We start from the raw sequence: 17,737 nt of genomic DNA, 5'->3' as shown, positions 1-17,737 counted from the left end.
GACCTCCCCAAATGAGGTGGTTGTCTCTGGGGATATCTCTCTTCCCCAGACGACCTCAAACCATTCCAAGCGCTTTTCAAGAGGGTGGCACACACTCGGGACATACAGGTTGCGGAAGTGCAGGAGAAACATCACAAACTCCTCAAAAACCTAAGACCCCCTGCATCATCTAACATAGCCCTCTCACTAGACGAAGCCATTACGGAAGCAGCCACGAATATATGGCAGACCCCTGCCTCCATTCCACCTACAAACACAAGGGCAGATAAGAAGTACTTTGTACCATCCAAAGGTATGGAATTTCTCTTTAACCACCCCCAACCAAATTCACTAGTAGTCAAATCCTCGCAACACAAATCAAAGGCACCACAATACAAAGCTGTGGGGTCCAACAAGGACACAAGGAAACTGGACTTACTTGGGAGGAAGGTTTACTCCTCCTCCACGTTATCGCTGCAAATGGCTAACTATGCTGCCCACCTGTCAGATCATAACTTTGACAACTACACTAGACTTACCTCCCTTATGTACTTCCTCCCGGATGATAAGAAACCAGTCTTGAAAGCAATAGTCCAGGAGGGCTATGCAGCTTCACGAGCAGGCGTCCAGATCGCCCTGGACGTAGCGGATACAGCGGCACACTCCACAGCTACAGCAGTGGTGGTGCATAGAGAGTCATGTCTCCAGACGTCTGGCATTCCCAAAGATCTGCAAACGAAAATCGTAGATCTCCCATTTGATAAGGAAATACTATTCACTGAGTCAACTGATTTGGCCCTACATTCCAGTAAGGATTCGAGGACCACACTCAGAACACTGGGGATGTACACCCCTCGGTACAGGAGAAAGAAATTCTACCCTCAACAAAGGCGTTATGCCTACCAACCCCAGCACTCGCAATATCAGCGGGGTTATGATCAGGGGCAACAGCATAGGGCATCCAGGCGGCGTCCCCAACAAGGGCGTACACTATCGGGGCAAGCCCCAAGACAGCAAGTTTGACAGTCATGTCGAGGACTGCAATACCAAGACCATCCCTCACTGTCAATCACAGCATATGTTCCACCACCGACTCAAACCGTTTTATCTTCAATGACAAAGCATCACGACAGACAGATGGGTGCTGGAAATTATAGCCAAGGGATATACCATCCCCTTCCGATCCCTATCGCCACCAAAACCCCCTACCCAGTCCCTTCCCAGGGACCCCTCTCATGAGACAAGGTTGAAGCAAGAGGTAGACCACCTCACATTTATAGGGGCGGTGGAGAGAGTCCCGGAAGAATTCCAAGGGAAAGGCTTCTATTCCCGATACTTTCTGACAGAGAAAAAAACAGGAGGCTGGAGGCCAATCCTGGACTTACGGGCGCTCAACTGGTACTTGCACAAACAACGCTTCAAGATGACTACAATTGCCTCCATAGTTATGGCACCGGACGATGGAGATTGGTTCACAGCCCTTGACTTACAAGATGCATATTTCCATATAACAATCCACCCATCACATAGGCGCTTTCTTCTCTTCAAAGTGGGCATGGGGCACTTCCAATACAGAGTCCTCCCATTCGGTCTTTCTTCAGTGCCCAGAGTCTTCACCAAAACGCTTGCGGTAGTATCGGCTTACCTACACCGACAAGGCGTGTTCATTTTTCCATATCTGGATGACTGCCTCCTGAAAGGGGTCTCAAGGGCAGATGTCCTGCGCATGATAGACATCACTACAAGGACTTTCCTCTCACTGGGCCTAGTCATCAATTTCCAGAAATAAACGACGGAGCCCACACAAAACATAGAATTCATAGGGGCATGCCTAGACTCTACTATGTCAAGAGTATATCTGCCTGATGCCCACTTTTGCACCATCAAATCCCTGGTGCAGGTGATGACGTACAGCCCCACAGTGCCAATCCTAACCTGCCTACAGCTCCTGGGGCACATGGCGGCCACCACATTTGTGGTGCAGAATGCCAGGCTACATATGCGAGGCCTACAGCACTGGCTGGTGAGCGTTTACAGGCTGATTCATACCATCCACAAAACGGTATCGCCCCCAATGGAGGTGCGAAAGTCGCTGGCATGGTGGGCAGACCCCAAGAACTTACTGTTAGGGGTGCCATTCCACCAACCGCAAATCACGGTTTTTCTCACAACGGATGCGTCCCACATAGGATGGGGAGCGCACATGATCAACAAAGTGACACAGGGGCAATGGTCCCCCGCAGAGATGGCGATGCACATATACGTATTGGAATTCAGAGTAGTGTTCAATGCATGCAGGCGCTTCCGAAAATACCTGCAGGGCACAGTAGTCGGAGTCAATACCGACAACACCTCCACAATGTTCTATATCGGTCACCAAGGCAGGGCCAGATCTCGTGCGCTTTGCACAGAGGCGGTCCGATTGTGGAACTGGTGCATTGTGAACAACATAACACTCAAAGCCTCATATATGCTGGGTGTCCACAAAGTGAAAGTGGACCAGCTGAGCAGACACTTTGCTCTTGTGCATGAGTGGCAAATCCGCTGCGATCTGCTCCGCGAAGTATTTCACAGATGGGGGTTTCCCGAGATCGATTTATTTGCCACCTACACCAACAAGAAATGCCTGCAGTATTGTTCCAGAGCAGGCATTGGGCGAGGTTCTTTGGGGGACGCCTTCATGCTTTCATGGAAGGGTCCCCTGTTGTACGCATTTCTTCCCACAAAGCTCATTCACAAGGTCCTAGAGAAAGCCAGAAGGGAGGAGGCACGCATGATACTTATAGCCCCAACATGAGATCGACAGCAATGGTTTCCCTTGCTCCTATGCATGCCATGCTGCCCACCAATCCCCCTCCTGATAGTGCCGAAGCTTTTCATGCAGAGTCAGGGGTCCATAGTGCATCCCCATCCTCGAATGCTCCACTTACAAGGATGGCTAATCCATGGCTCAGCGCCTTAGAGAGAACATGCTCAGAAGGGGTAGAAGAAGTTCTGGAGTGCAGTCAGAGGGCCTCCACCAGGAGGACTTAGGTGCATAAATGGAAATGTTTTATCCTGGTGTTCGTCCAAGCAATTGTCTCTTCTGGACATTTCTATTCCCACAATCCTGGAGTACTTACTGGAGCTAAAACAAGGCGGACTCTCTCTCTTGTCATTAAAGATCCACCTTGTGGCTATTATCAGCATTCTGACATACAGAGGAGGGACCAACCGTATTTGCCCATCCCATTATCACACGGTTTCTAAAGAGGCTCACAAACCTATACCCCCCACAGAAACCATTATCGCCTTCATGGAGCTTGGACTTGGTCCTCGACACACTGTCTAGACCACCCTTTGAACCATTGGCCATGGTGCCCCTCCAGCTACTGACCGTAAAAGCAACCTTTCTTCTCGCAATTACATCAGCCTGCAGGGTGAGCAAACTCACAGCAATAATGGCAACGCCACCCTATATGATTTTTTCAAAGGATGTGGTGACTTTACGATTACACCTGGCCTTCATTCCAAAGATTGCCTCAGAGTTCCACGTTAACGAACCAATAGTTTTACCTTCATTTTATCCGAAACTGCATACCTCGATGTGAGGAGAGCATTGGCCTTTTACATAGACAGAACTAAGCCTTTCCAGAAAACAGACTGACTCCTGGTGTCTATTGCACCCAGATCAAAAGGGGAAGGCCTGTCCTCACAAAGAATTTCAAACAACATTGTATCCTGCATAAAACTCTACTATGAGCTCCGTAAGACCCCTCTGCTTGCGCCGCCCAGGGCTCACTCTCCTAGAGCAATGGTGACGTTGACAGCCTTCTTCAAGGGAATCGCATTAAAGGACATCTGCAGAGCAGCGACATGGTCATCCTATGACACCTTCGCCAAGCACTATGCGATGCACCAGGTGTTGGACGAGGATACACATCTATCAACAGCAGTCCTTCCAAGGGCAAGCTGCACATAAATCTCGTACCCACCTCCACTGTTGGGGTCACTGCTGGGTAGTCACCTACTGTGGAGAACCCACGGGGACAACTCGAAGAAGAAAGAGAAGTTACTCGTGTGGTAACGATGGTTCTTCGAGATGTGTCCCCGTGGGTGCTCCACTACCCACCCATTACTCCCCGCTTTGGAGTTCTGCTTTGTGGCTTTTTCAAGAGCTTCCAGGGCGGTTGATTGAGGAACTGGCATGAACCAGATTGCGCACGTGACCAAAAGCGCACGAAGGACCGGCGCACATCGGTGCATGCGTGACCCGACGAGGCACAGCTGGAAATTTCCAATCTGCGGTGCCGGGGCGAGCCTGACACCTAATGTGGAGCACCCATGGGGGACACATCTTGAAGAACAATTGTTACCACACAAGTGAGTAACTTCTCTTTTCCCTAACTTGTATGGGAAGAGGGGCGGGAGCTCCTTCTTGAAAACCTCTGATAGAAGCACTATGGATGTTATTCATGAATGTTTCTACTTTGTGTGCAACTTTCTCATTTTTATATATTTAAAAATGCTACTTTTAAATTTTATCAGGCCAAATATTGCCCCCATCATTCACAGCTGAAAAAACAATGGAGACATTTTGATTCTGCTGTGCTAGGAGGAGTCCAAATGCCCAGGCTTTGCAGTAATAGTGATTTCTATGAGCAATTGCATTGTTGCTCTGTACATAATGTCAGGTGGAAGGGGGACTTGATTCTGTCACACGCTAACTCCTATGGGCAGGGGTCTGCAACCAAATCAGCAAGAGCCATGTTTTTCAAATTCAGTTAAAAAATCAGTACTTCAGAGAGCAGCAATGCATGTGACTACAAGACAGTCCTTAATAAATAACATCAAACCCCTGTCTCCAGGCTATACCAACCTATCCCTCAGCCTCCAAATCCACCCTCCTATCCCCAAGCTTTACCCCCCTCCCCATACTGCAAACCTGCTTCCCCATCCCCAGATTTAACCTACCTCAGCCCCAAACCAGCCCTTGGTACTGTCCCAGCCAGGGTGCTGGCTGGGGAGCCTATGCCAGGCAGCCCCGTGCCTCCAGTAGAAAGAAGGCTGGTGTAGAGGTGTTCCACTTGCGGGGGTGAGTCAAGCCATGCCCATGGGAGGGGCGTGGCTACTCAGGCAGTGGGCCGAGTGAGAGGCTCTCTGTGGCTCCCTGCCCTGTCGCCCCTGGAATAATGGAACTAAATTCAGTTGATTTAATGGCTGGATCCCTCCCACTGCCCTGCTGGCTGTTAAACCAATTACATTTAATTCTACTGTTTCAGTGGCAGCAGGTCAGGGAGCAGTGGAGAAGTCAGTGTCCGGAGCCAGAGATGACTACTTTCAGAACCGCATGTGGCTCCAGAGCCACAGGTTGCTGACCTCTGCCTATAGTGTTTCCCTGCTGCAAAGTTCTTTAGTTTGGGTTTTGCATCAGGCACCAGCATTTGGCCTTTCATTCACACTATATTTTCTCTGGACTTATGTCTTCACTTGCACTGTATTTTGTAAGAAAAATCTTTTCCTTTGTCTCTCTTTCCCCTCCCCCCCACCCATGCTGAAATAAACCATGAGTGCTTATTCATGCTATGGCTTCAACATTTGACGTTTTGATTGTTATAGTAGTTAACAAGGACAGGCCTAATTCTAATGTCAAAAACAATATTTGAAAGCTGATTATACTTTCCCCAAAACTTTACATATGCTTCAATGGGTTTTCATTGTCAGTGAGTCAGGCTTCTGTTACATCACATAATACAATAAAATGAGGATTACTTGGACTTTAAATACTTGAGATAATTACAGCTGACAAGAACCTGTTTAAGGAAGTGCTTTTAACTACACTTGAAGAATCTAAGCAACATTTCCATGAAGTTTTCAGTAGTACACGAAACAGGTATCTGAATTTAAGTATTTATTGCAGCCGTGGCAATCTTTTCTAATAATAAAGATTGGAGCTGTCAAACGAAGGCACAAATATTCTAATCTGAAGTGACATAGCTTTCTAGCTCAGTTCATCAATCATGTTTTACTAGCTTTAACAGAGCCAGGCTGCTGTCTGTCATTTAAATTCTGTACTGGTGACAAAAACTGGTGCCGAAAATGTGCTGCAGGTGTAACTTTCACTCAGACTATTTCTAAGCAGTAAGTTAGTTTATTTTCGTGTGGGGAAAGAGTGCCATCTTCAGTTTCATGTGTCCGTATAAAACATCACTGAACTTGCTGATTTCACCTGGTGGCAGAAGGTGAAAACATTTTATAGCAGTAGAGTTCTGTGGGGAAACAAGCCCCTTACTAAAAAACACGTGTGCGCGCACTCATTTTGAAATAGTTTGTCACAATCAACATGTGTAAACACATAACCTGCAATACGTTAAATGTCTGTGTGCTTTGTTTCCCTCTTTAGGGCTGTAAAGGCATGTGCTGTAAAGAATAGCGAAAATACCAGTGAATACCCAAAACGGCCCCAACCAAAATCTCATTTATTGTGTGTGTAAGACAGGAAAATTATTTTCTTTAACCTGTCATATTTTTATTCTTTTTCAAGCACAGTCAATTTTATATATTCTTTAAGAATAGAAGTGTCTTTGTGGTGTTTGCATTGAGTTTCTGGCACTTGACCCTCGTATTTCTTGGCAACTTTTTCATTGAGGATACTCCCTGTCTCTTGTTTCCAGCATGTTAACATATTCAAGTAAATATTATCTAGTTCAGTCACATACATTATGCTTGGGAGGAGTATTTTAAATAGCTTTAAAGTCCAGATCAAACAATGGAATTCATTATCCTTGTGTCTGAATTTCTTTTATTTATAAGCTGAATATTTTCTTGGCGAACTTTTTTGTTTTTTGCCAAATGTAAATCTTACAACCTTTAAAATATGTTTTGCTATATTCAAATGTAAATGTAGCAGCATTTATAGATCTTAATTACTTGCAGTTTGTAGGCTAAATTATTTCATTTCTATATATTATATTTTAATACTTAAAGTTACTTCCTTTATCAAAGAACAGATGTGCCGTAGCAACAGGAGGCAAGCAGAGGCTAGGAAAGCGGTTTCATTAAAAGAACCTTGGGATAAATGCAGCACATTAGATATCCAGTGAAAGACAGGAGCGGTTGATGGGGGTGACCTCTGAATGCAAGTCGTCTTACTATAAACAGAAGGGTGTGGAAAGCCATTGGTCAGAGCCGATCTTGTTTACTATCCAGATCTCCTCTTAGTTAACTTAAATAACTGAACTGAGCTAGACACAGTGACAGTTCAAGGGAGAACAAACTGTCTTTAGCAGTTCCCAAGTCTAAGACGTTACTGCTGACTTACAAAGAATGTCTTGGTCCTAGAACTGGCTGTTCAACTTAGATGCTATACAGAGGAATTTAACTGGTGCTAAATGTAATACAAGTATATTTTTCTGGAGACTAAGGTTACGTGGTTGGAGAATTTGTTTCAGTTCTTCCAAGGCAAATGAGGTAAGCTTATTGGGGATTTTAACGTGAGAGCTTGATATGCATGTGGTTTAGTGATTAAACTGAGTGACACTAGTGTATACTATGTGCACAATTAGGTCTTATTACAAAAAGGACATACTTTTTCCTCTTTAGTTAGTTGGTTTAAACTTTGTTTTAACGTAATGCATTTGGTAATGATGACTCTTGACGACAGTAGTGGAGCGTGTAACACACGAGTTCCTCAAACTCAAATGCTTTGTATTTTCTCAAAAAGCTTCATTTTCATTTTTCCCTTCCTTTGAGTTCTGTAGGAAGTAAAACTCATTTTCAATAATATGCAACACAAGTCTCATATTTTAAACCTATAAATAGTTTGTTGACTTGGGATAAATTAAATTTAAGGAATCTTTAAAGGTTAAAACATTATGATGTTTGTGGGAAATTACTTTTTTTTCTTCAGAGCCATAGCAATATATTTAATTTGGCAAAATAGTTATCAAAATTAATTACATATGTACCTGAAGTAAATTTATCTCTCTTGCATTTTAGTAGCTATTTAATGTGATTTGACATTTGTCTAAAAATGAGGAAGTGTAATCATGATAATGTGTCAGTGCTACTTTTTCCCCCCCAAAAACCTAGCTTTCACCTTTCTTGGTAAACTTACTTCCAAATGACGTAGAACACTTCAGATAAAAGTCTGAAGTTCTCATTTGATGGTAATTTTCCTGCTTTGTGACATCTTTGGGAACTTTTTATGTGATTTGTAATAACATAAATAGTTTCTGGAAAATGAATTCTGACTGCAATAGTGTTTGCATAGGTTCCTGTGTAGAATGTTGCTGTACAGTGCGTCCAAATGCATTTTTCCTATCTTTGAGTCAGAGTAATGGGCGAGTACAGCAAAGCTTTTGCTCTGCAGCATTCAGGCACCATAATGTGAGTTGGCATAATGATTACTGCTTCTTAAATGTCTGTTTCATTCAAAAGAATCAGACAGGGTTTGCTCTAGGAGTACTGTTTTATTATCCTAGTAAAGGAAGCAAAGTTCATGGGGGAAAATTACTTCTGTCGATCTGTGAAAATTGATTTACTGCTACAGGGAGCTGTATTGTTTAGGGAACCTGTTTTGAAGAAAGGTATGATAAATTATTACAGCCAATAAGTTCTTCACTTTAGTTGCTGGAGTCTGGTTAACAGCAAGCAACAGTATCTGATTACATGTTTCGTTTCTTGGATTGTGCACTATTTTATGAAATACATTTGAGTTGAATGACTTTTAACCATCTCACCACCTTTTTGTCACTGTGATTTTTGTCTTCTAAACTAAAAGGAATGAAAATGCAGAAAAGATATGTAAATAACACATCTTTAATTTCTTGCTTGAAGTAATAGTTTTTCTAAGCATTTTTCTAAAAAAAAAAAGAAAAATCTCTAAGGCAAGATTTATTTGTTTGCAGTTTTCAAATGCTTAGCATTATATGTAAAAAAATATGTGAGATGATGTAATGAATTAGGTAGCATCAGCACTGTAGGTTATAGCCTACACGGGATCCCAAATTTAGCTTTGGGGAAATCCATCTATGTATATAGAGAAAGTAATTGCAGCTGTTAAAGAAATACAAAAGCCAGATGACTTCATAAGCCTATGTTAAGTAAGATTTAATAAGTTGTCCAGTAGCTTGTCCACTTCTGTAAGATAAAGTGAGCAAATAAGACGATAGGGTATATTCTAATTATCTTTTCTAGGAATGCTAATATAGCCTGTTCCTCCTTTATCTGCTGCATCTTTCTTTCCTTCCTCAGACACAGATGTATGTACATCTTGTAAGTATTAGTATGGACTTTGGGTTGCTTGAAAATGGCAAGCAGAAAAAAATTAAGATTTTTTTTAAAATACGCAGTTTTCAACTTCAGAATACATGCTAAATTATTATACTTTGTAATTGTGCTACAGTAAGTTTGAAATCAAACAGTATAGTTATTCCACATTTGCATATAAAATGCATGTATATGGTGTTTGTAATGTTAATGCTAGTAACATTTCCAACTAACAAAACAATATTGGATAAAACAAAATTGAAAAATACATTGACTGTAATAGGAAGCTTTGTGTTCATGTGTCCCCATTGTTCTCTCATTGAATGCAATATTTAAGGGTTAGCTTAAAACAGGTGTGAAAAGAAATACATTATAGTTTGTGAGAAAGCTGTAAGATGGTGTCTTGAAACATAAGAATTTAAAAAAAACGATTATATAATCATTCCTTTTGAAAGGATGGATTTAATTCTCTGAAAAGGCATTGATTAAAAAGTACCATATGATTTATATAGATTTGAAAGTAAAATGTCAACACAATCTAAAATAGTGGAATTCAGATAAAATTAATGTTTATGCTAAATCAAACTTGAGTTCCTTAATTATTCTAGTGAAAATGATATTTCAGGTTTATTACCAGAATAAACTCTGAGTCATCAGATTAAGATACTTGAGCAATATCTTTCTATAATCTTCAACTTTTCCTTGAAATAAGACAACTATGTCTGACAGTTAAATGATATCTAGCAATAAAAAATTTGGAATGCAAACATAATTTGCAAATGTCTTTTATGTGCTATGGTAATCTATTAATATCGGTATTACTGTATATATTTGGATTATTTTAGGCACATACAATTTTGATATATAAATGTTTGCTTTTAATAAAATTAAAAAGGTAAAAGATGTTATTACATCCTTTAAAAACCAGTCAGATTTTGTTGTACTTAATTTTGCTTTGAGGAAGTTACAGAAATAGTTGTATTGATATGCCAAGTAAGCTCTGTATTCAATTATTAGAGTCAGGACTGGGGAGGAAATATATACATTATTCTAAATGTTCAAAATGTTAGCTTCACTAAAGCACAATTTAACGTGATTGATACTTCAGTTTTAAAGCAAATAAGAACTAATTTTTGCCTGTGGCAAAAATCTTTGAAGTTTCATGCTTGTGATGAAGCTGGATTAGTTAAGTGGTAAAATTCTGGCTTGGATGGTGACCCTGTTGTGCTTGGCAGGTTGTGATAAATGGGAGAATCTTTCTGAACCTTGTGGCCAAAACATTCCAGCATCTAATGTAGAAAAAAAGATGTGGATGGCTTTTCAAGTTGCGTGTGAGAAGGAGACTCTTTCCTCTGTTTAAGGGATGAGCATGAGTGCATACCGTGTTTATTTTCTGAAGTACACAGATACGCTTGAGAACACCATGGGGGGAGAAAACTAATGCATATGAGTGGCTAAGTACTTTATTACTGTTACATATTCAGTGGTCTGTGTCTGAAGGACATAGTTTAATATTAAAATACATATTTTTGCACACTTTCATGTTCATAATCCTAGCTGTTCTCTCACTTTCTGAATGCCAGTATTTTTTTAAAGTAGTGCCAATATTTAGTAGCTTTGAAAATGTTAACAAAATAGAACAGATTTTAGAAAACATAAACTAATTGCTGTTGGAAAGTTTGTCAGTAGAGCACTTTTGAAAAATAAATACTTTCAGCATGCAAGTGTCTGCCCAGAATGTTAAACCTGGACATATTAATGTAAATCAGCAAACAAGTCAAATTTCCAAACCTTTTTTTTTTTTTTTTTTTTTTTGAGAGAGAGAGAGAGAGAGAGAGAGGGGAAGAGAAGTACTTACTTATGAGCTGAAACATGATCTATCAAGGCATCTTGTGGTTCTTTCTGTGGTATTTTAAGTGCTATATTACCTCAGATGCAGTCCCTATTGCCTAATAATGAAAACTGTACCCTTAGCTGATCATTTGAGTTACTTATTTCAAACTTTAAATCCAGATATTTATTAGTACAAGTCTCAAAGAGCTATCCTACACTAAAAAAAAAATAGGGCACTAATATTTTAATAAGTGTAATCTCCCACATGTCAATGAGAGCTGGTTGTGTATCTCATATGAATAATTAAGAGTACTATATTGCTATATGATATTTATATTTTTGTTATGAACGTATAGGGGCAATGTTGCCAGAGCATGTGATTGCTGCCTTTTGACTGAATGAGTAACATCTTCAGTCAAATTACAAAATACAAATGTATCAGAGTTATGTAATAAGCATACTTATAGCATTTAATATCCACAGGATATAATAGGCTTATGTATGTGTGTACATATTTAATTTTGATCTTCTGTGTATTTATTGAAGAAACTACTTTTCAGTCTACGCTCCAGTGAGTTCTCAGGTACTGTAGTAAATCTGAAAATTATTCAAACTGGTTTGATAAATTAAGAGTTCTTAGATGACTCCCACCGCCCACCTAATTTCTTTCCCTTCATCTGTTGTATAATAGCATAAATGCACACTGTTCTTTCACTGGATCCATTTCTCCCTCTTGTGCTGCTTTATTAAAATTCAGTGTGACTGTTAGTCTTAGGAGTTAAATTATCTTATTTAACTAGCAGTTTATTTAGCGGTGGATTTTTAATGTATTTAACAGAAGTTGTTTGAAATTTTCAGTTATCTGACGTAGTTTATTAATGTGACAGATGTTTGAAATTGTTCTTTTAGTACTAAACAAACTAGTGTCACTAGTGAACAAGAACAGAAATATATGTAACTAAAGAAAACGGACAGCTGTATACTGTTTTTGCACTGTCAATGTACTTGGTAGCTTTCAAGGAGGAATATAATGCCTGAATGTGTATTTACTTTCTCCCACCACTGCCATATTTTCCCTTCATTGTTTTTTAGTATGGCATTTAAATAAATTATAATTGTTTCATTGGACTATTTCTGTTCCATTGTCCAAAATGTAAATATTGTGCAGGTTGAAGCTCTCTAGTCTGGAACTCTCTTGTCAAACAACATACATAATCCAGCATAAGTTTAGCCACTCAGGTGACCGTTTATCATGGGAGAGGGCAAGTTTCTTGTGGTCCCATAAAGTTTTTTATGGTCACCAGTCCTGGCTCTGTTTTCTGTGCTGTTGTTTAGCCATAGTTTATCCCTGAATGTCTTCTTGGAGCCCAATAAACAGTAGAAGTGTTGGTAATGCTGCTAGACAATATTTACCTCCCATGGTGTGGCAAATTCTCTCATTCGGCACTGGTGGGGTCCCAAGGGTTCTGGACTAGACACATTCAACCTGTACAGCATCCTGAATGCTGCAGTAGAGCTTCTTTAGAAGTTAAAATTGTTTATTGGTATTTTAAATGCTCCAAATAACATTAAGACAATGTTATATTGCGGACAGTAAATATAAAAAGGGTAGGGAATTCCCAAGTTACGGTTATAAAAATGTTATCTCATCAACATAATTTATCATCAGAGGGACTGGGTGCCCACAATCCCCATTAAGTGGTATCTGAAAATTAAGGTTAGGCAATAGTATATAATGCAGTGTGCCCTAATAGGCCAACACTTTTAATCTTCCAGCAGTTGCAAACCCATTGGCCATAGTTTGCCATTTCTGGGAGATGCGGGAAGTAGCACAGACAATAGGGATTTGCTGGCTCTCACTTCCCACATCTTTTATTGGCCAGGAATAGTAAATAATGTACAATGGGAGCTGCAGGCAACTCTATGTGCAAACACAAGATAAACAGCCTGTCTGGCAGCCTAGCAGCAGCTTAGCCTGAACAACCAGGTGCAGCCCATGGGCTGCAGGTTGCCCACAACTGAACTAAATGGACCAGATGGCATTCATTCAAGAGTTCTGAAGGAACTCAGATGTGAAATTGCAGATTTATTAACTGTGGTTTGTAATCTCTAAATCAGTTTGTATCAGATGACTGGAGGATAGTTAAAGTGATGTTAATTTAAAAAAAAAAGTCTCCACGGGTGATCCTGGCAAATACAGGTCTGTAAGTCTAGTTTCAGTACAGGGCAAATTAGTTGACGTTATGGTAATGATCAGAAATGACAGACATGTAGTTGAACATAATTTGTTGGGAAACAGTCCATGATTTTGTAAGGGGAAATCATTCCTCACCACTCCACTTGAATTCCCTGCGGGGGCTGGGGTCAACAAGCACATGAATGTGGGGTATCTGGTAGAGATAGTGCACTTAGATTTCCAGAAAGCCTTTGAAAAGGTCCCACACTAAAGGCTCTTATGTCATGGGACAAGAGGGAAGTTCCTTTCATGGCTTTGTAACTGGGTAAAAGGTAAGAAACAAAGGGTAGAATACATTTTCATTTTTCAAAATGGAGAGAAGTAACTAGTGGTGTCCCCCAGGGGTCCATAATGGGACCAGTCTTACTCAACATGAGAAAGGGGTAATTGGTGAGGTGGCAAAATTTGCAGATGATACAACATTGCTTAAGATATTTAAGTCCACAGCAAACTTTGAAGAGCTTCAAAAGTATCTCACAAAACTTGGTGACTGGGCAACAAAATGGTTGATGAAATTCAATTTGGATTAAATGCAAAGTAATGCATATTGGAACTTTATAATCCCAAATTACATAAGAAGTGGGTCTATCCCGTGAAAGCTCACCCCCTAATAAATTATTTTGTTAATTATTTTGTTAGTCTTTAAAGTGCTACTGGACTGCTTTTTTGTTTTGATAGAATAGAGACTAACGTGTGTGTGTGTGTCTCTCTCTCTCTTAATGTTTATGTGCTCTGTTCATTCCCTCTAGAGCAGCACTGTCCAATAGGAATTCCAAGCTCGCCACGCTGTGGTGGTGGTTGTTCCATATTTGTTACATTATATTATACAAAGCTTTATTAAGTAATATTAGAAAAATAAATACCTTCTGGCCTCTGAACTGAGATGATGTAATAATCACACACAAGTGGGGCAACTTGACTCATTGCAGCAAAGGCTAGCTATGGAAAGGCTTTGAATCCCATGTATCCTGTAATAACCACCTCCAGCATGGCTGGGAGTGGCATGGCTCCAGCTGTTCCCTGCAAGTAGTGCATGAACAGTGGTGCTGTCTTCACTTGTTTGAGGGCGTGATACCAAGCCCCCATCCTTGCCACGTACTGCAGTGCTGCCTTTCAGCATGGGCGGCATTGGTGCCTGCAGTGGTTCCCCGCTGGCAGGTTGTCTCGCTTGGGTGAGTGCCTGTGCTAATCGTTTTGAGCCTGAGTAACGAATTTGAACAATTATTATTTCTTATGAGTTAGGTATGTGTGCATTTGCCGCCATGCATTGTCCTATTCATCATATGTGGCGAATGTATTGGACACGTTGGCTCTAAGCACCTGGTATTGACCACTGCTGGGAGACAGAATATTGAGCTGGATGGACAATTGGTCTGACCCCGTATGGCCATTCTTAGGAGTGTCCTGTACCTACCTGGCTCAAGATTATAAGGAGTTATGATGAGCTGCTCCTGTTTTTGTAAGAAATAGCTTGGGTGCTTTAGCCATCACGCTCCAAGACATGGACTCCTGGGTGTGGATCAAAAACAGAAAAAAAGAACCTTCTGCTTGCTCAGACTTACTGCCTGACATTGTGAAGGGGATGTAATTTAGGGAATATTCCTCTTGACTGCTAATTTAGGCAGCTTGCTGCCTCAAATGCTGGCTTTTGTGGATCCTATTCTAAGGGGTCAGTCTCTCTTCCTATTGAATAGGAAGTCTACACACCTGTTCAAGGATTTGTAGATGCCAGTGACATCCAAGGCACCTGCAAATTAAGTGTTATAGATCTGGGCTGGGACTTTGTTGTGTTTTTAATTTGGAGGCGTGAAGGGCAGGCTGTGTTATATCTCTGTTCCAGAGGATAGAAGGGGTCTCATAGGTTCATTGTCTGAATTAAGTTGGCAAAAAAAAAAAATCTGTTTTCAGTGACAGGGAGGATTCAGCATGGCCTTGGTTTTGTATGAGCCATGTGCATGTGTCATTCTTGGGTGATTGATGCCAAATGTACATAGTATGCTTTAGGGTACAATAGTGCATGATTTTAACAAAACACCCAGAAGTATACAAAAGTAGATTCTTGACAGCAAAAATAGGAACAGAACTGAGTTTATATTAACATTGCTATAGAAACATTAACTTTTGAACTTCTCTATGCTTAAATTTCATCTTGAAAGTTTTGTTATTTTTTCTTTACATTTAATTGCCTTGATTTTTGGGGCGGGGGGGGGGGGAAGAAAGAAGGAAAAGGAGAAGAGAAATGAAAAACAATATGGAAGTTCCAGTGACAGTCTCTGAATTTTTTTTTATATGCAGTTGAAGGATTTATTCTGTCACTATCTGCTTATCAGATTATTAATTGCGTCAAAGAGAGACCTTAATTCATTGCATCTCTGAACTGGCACTCCTCATAGGCTCTTGGTTACAACTAGTTCTCTAGCTCTGTGATGTTTCTTTGGAGCCAGTCAGATTGTTTCTTTGGGTCCTGAGTATGTGGTCAATACACAGAGAAAAGTTAGTTGACTGCAAAAAACCTTGTCATCAACCCTGTAATAAGATTCTGGAGCTACTGAGGCATAAAACAGCGTATCATAGAACTAGAAGGGATCTCGAGAGGTTATCAAATCCAGCCCCCTGCACTCAAGGCAGGACCAGGTACCATCTAAATCATCCCTGGCAGATATTTATCTAAGCTACTCTTAAATATTCCCAGTGATGGAGATTCCACAACCTTCCTAGGCAATTTATTCCAGTGTTTCACCACCCTGACAAAGTTTTTTCCTAATGTTCAACCTAAACCTCCCTTGCTGCAGTTTAAGCCCATTGCTCCTTGTCCTATCATCAGAGCTCAAAGAAAACAGTTTTTCTCTCTCCTCCTTTTAACAACCTTTTAGGTACGTGAAATCTGCTATCATGTTTTCTGTTATCTTTTTTCCAAGCTAAACAAACCTAATTATTTCAGTCTTCCCTCATAGGCCATGTTTTCTAGACCTTTAATCATTTTTGTTGCTCTTCTCTGGTTCCTCTTCAATTTCTCCATCTTTTTGAAATGTGGTGCCCAGACTGGAAACAGTGCTGCAATTGGGGCCTAATGAGTGCACAGTGGAGCAGAAGAAGGGGAGCATGTTTTGCTTATAACACTCCTGTTAAAGAATCCCAGAATCACATTTGCTTTTTTTTCCCCACAGCAGTGTCATGCTTCTGACTGACTTACATTTAGCTTATGTATGACTATGACAGCTAGATCCTTTTCTGCATTACTTCTTCCTAGACAGTCACTTTGCATTTTGTATATGTGAAACGGATTGTTCCTAAGTGGAGTACTTTGCATTTGTTTTATTGTACTTCATCTTATTTACCTCAGCCCATTTATCTGGTTCTAGATCTTTTTGAATTATGACTTTATCCTCCATTTTCAACCCCTCCCAGTGTTATATGAGCTGCAAATTTATACGTGTAATATCTATGCCTTTATCTAAATTGTGGATGAAAATGTGAATAGAACTGGTTCCAAAACTGACCTCTGCAGAACCCCACTTGTTATGCCCTTCCAACGTGCAAAAAATTAACATGTCAAAGATATGTATTAGCTATTTTTCAGCCCTCCAATAACTGCTACTCCATGCGGCCCAGGGGTTGGGGGTACAGGTGGAAGAGGTGAAGGATGAGGCCAATCTGATGAAGGATAATTTGCCCTCATGGGGTCCCACTAGAATGGCACCACCTCTCATTAAGGCCATAGCCCAGGCAGCCAAGATTGTGTGGCAGACCCTGGCATCGGCCTAGCCCACAGTGAAGAAGAATGAAAGGAGATACTTTGTCCCCTCTGTGGGGCACAAACATCTCTTCACCCACCCCCCCTTGACTCCACAGAGATGCAGCTAACCACAGGGAGAGATGGGTTTTAGGGGCCCTTGCCCAAAAATAAGGTGGTGAAACATTTAGACTTGTATGATGGAAAAGTTAATTCAATCAGAGAGCTACAGTTACACAGAGCTAATAAGCAAGCCCTTGTGAGCTCTCCTACAATACAGCTTCCTCCTTCTCCAGATTCACAGAGCTGATCTCCCCAGATGCCAAGCCCAAGTTTATGGGCATTGTGAAGGAGAACAAGCTGATCTCAGATGTGGCTTTGTACGCCATGTTGGATGCTGCTGACATGGCAACAAGGGTCATGGTGTCAAGCGTGGCCAGGAGAAGGGGTGCATGGCTCCAGGTCTCTGACCTCCTGTTTGAAGTGCAGCAGACTATTCAGGATTTGCTCTTCAAGAGGCCAACTCTTCTTGGAAAAATACTGATAAAATGCTACATAGTTTTAGAAGTTCCAGGGCTATACTGAAGCCCTGGGCCTCTCTACCCCTGCAATGCAGCGCAGGCATTTCATTCCCCATCCTCCCACTAGGCAATTTGCTCAGCAGCCTGGGGACCAAAATAGGTGAAGGGGTTGGAGCAGCAGAAGGC

At 41.0% G+C, this 17,737-nt stretch overlaps 1 protein-coding gene across 16 annotated transcripts in view; it reads left to right on the top strand.

The window, feature by feature from the left end:
• Positions 1 to 17,737, top strand: part of EYA4 (EYA transcriptional coactivator and phosphatase 4) — a 236,951-nt gene that overhangs the window by 92,557 nt on the left and 126,657 nt on the right. The window contains exon 1 of one of the 16 annotated variants that reach the window (XM_074990541.1): positions 7,211 to 7,428. The exons of 14 other annotated variants lie outside the window; for them this stretch is intronic. Coding sequence is in view for 1 of the 2 variants with exons in the window: in XM_074990536.1 (XP_074846637.1) it covers positions 9,220 to 9,234 (15 nt within the window). In the remaining variant the exon portion in view is untranslated. Of the gene's footprint in view, positions 1 to 7,210; positions 7,429 to 9,204; positions 9,235 to 17,737 lie in introns of those variants that run through there. One more of the 16 variants, XM_074990536.1, reaches the window with a different exon arrangement.

Source organism: Carettochelys insculpta, chromosome 3, assembly GCF_033958435.1.
Source record: "Carettochelys insculpta isolate YL-2023 chromosome 3, ASM3395843v1, whole genome shotgun sequence".
NCBI lineage: Eukaryota > Metazoa > Chordata > Testudines > Carettochelyidae > Carettochelys > Carettochelys insculpta.
Note: the sequence above shows the minus strand (reverse complement) of the source record. Positions and strands in the feature narration are given on the sequence as shown.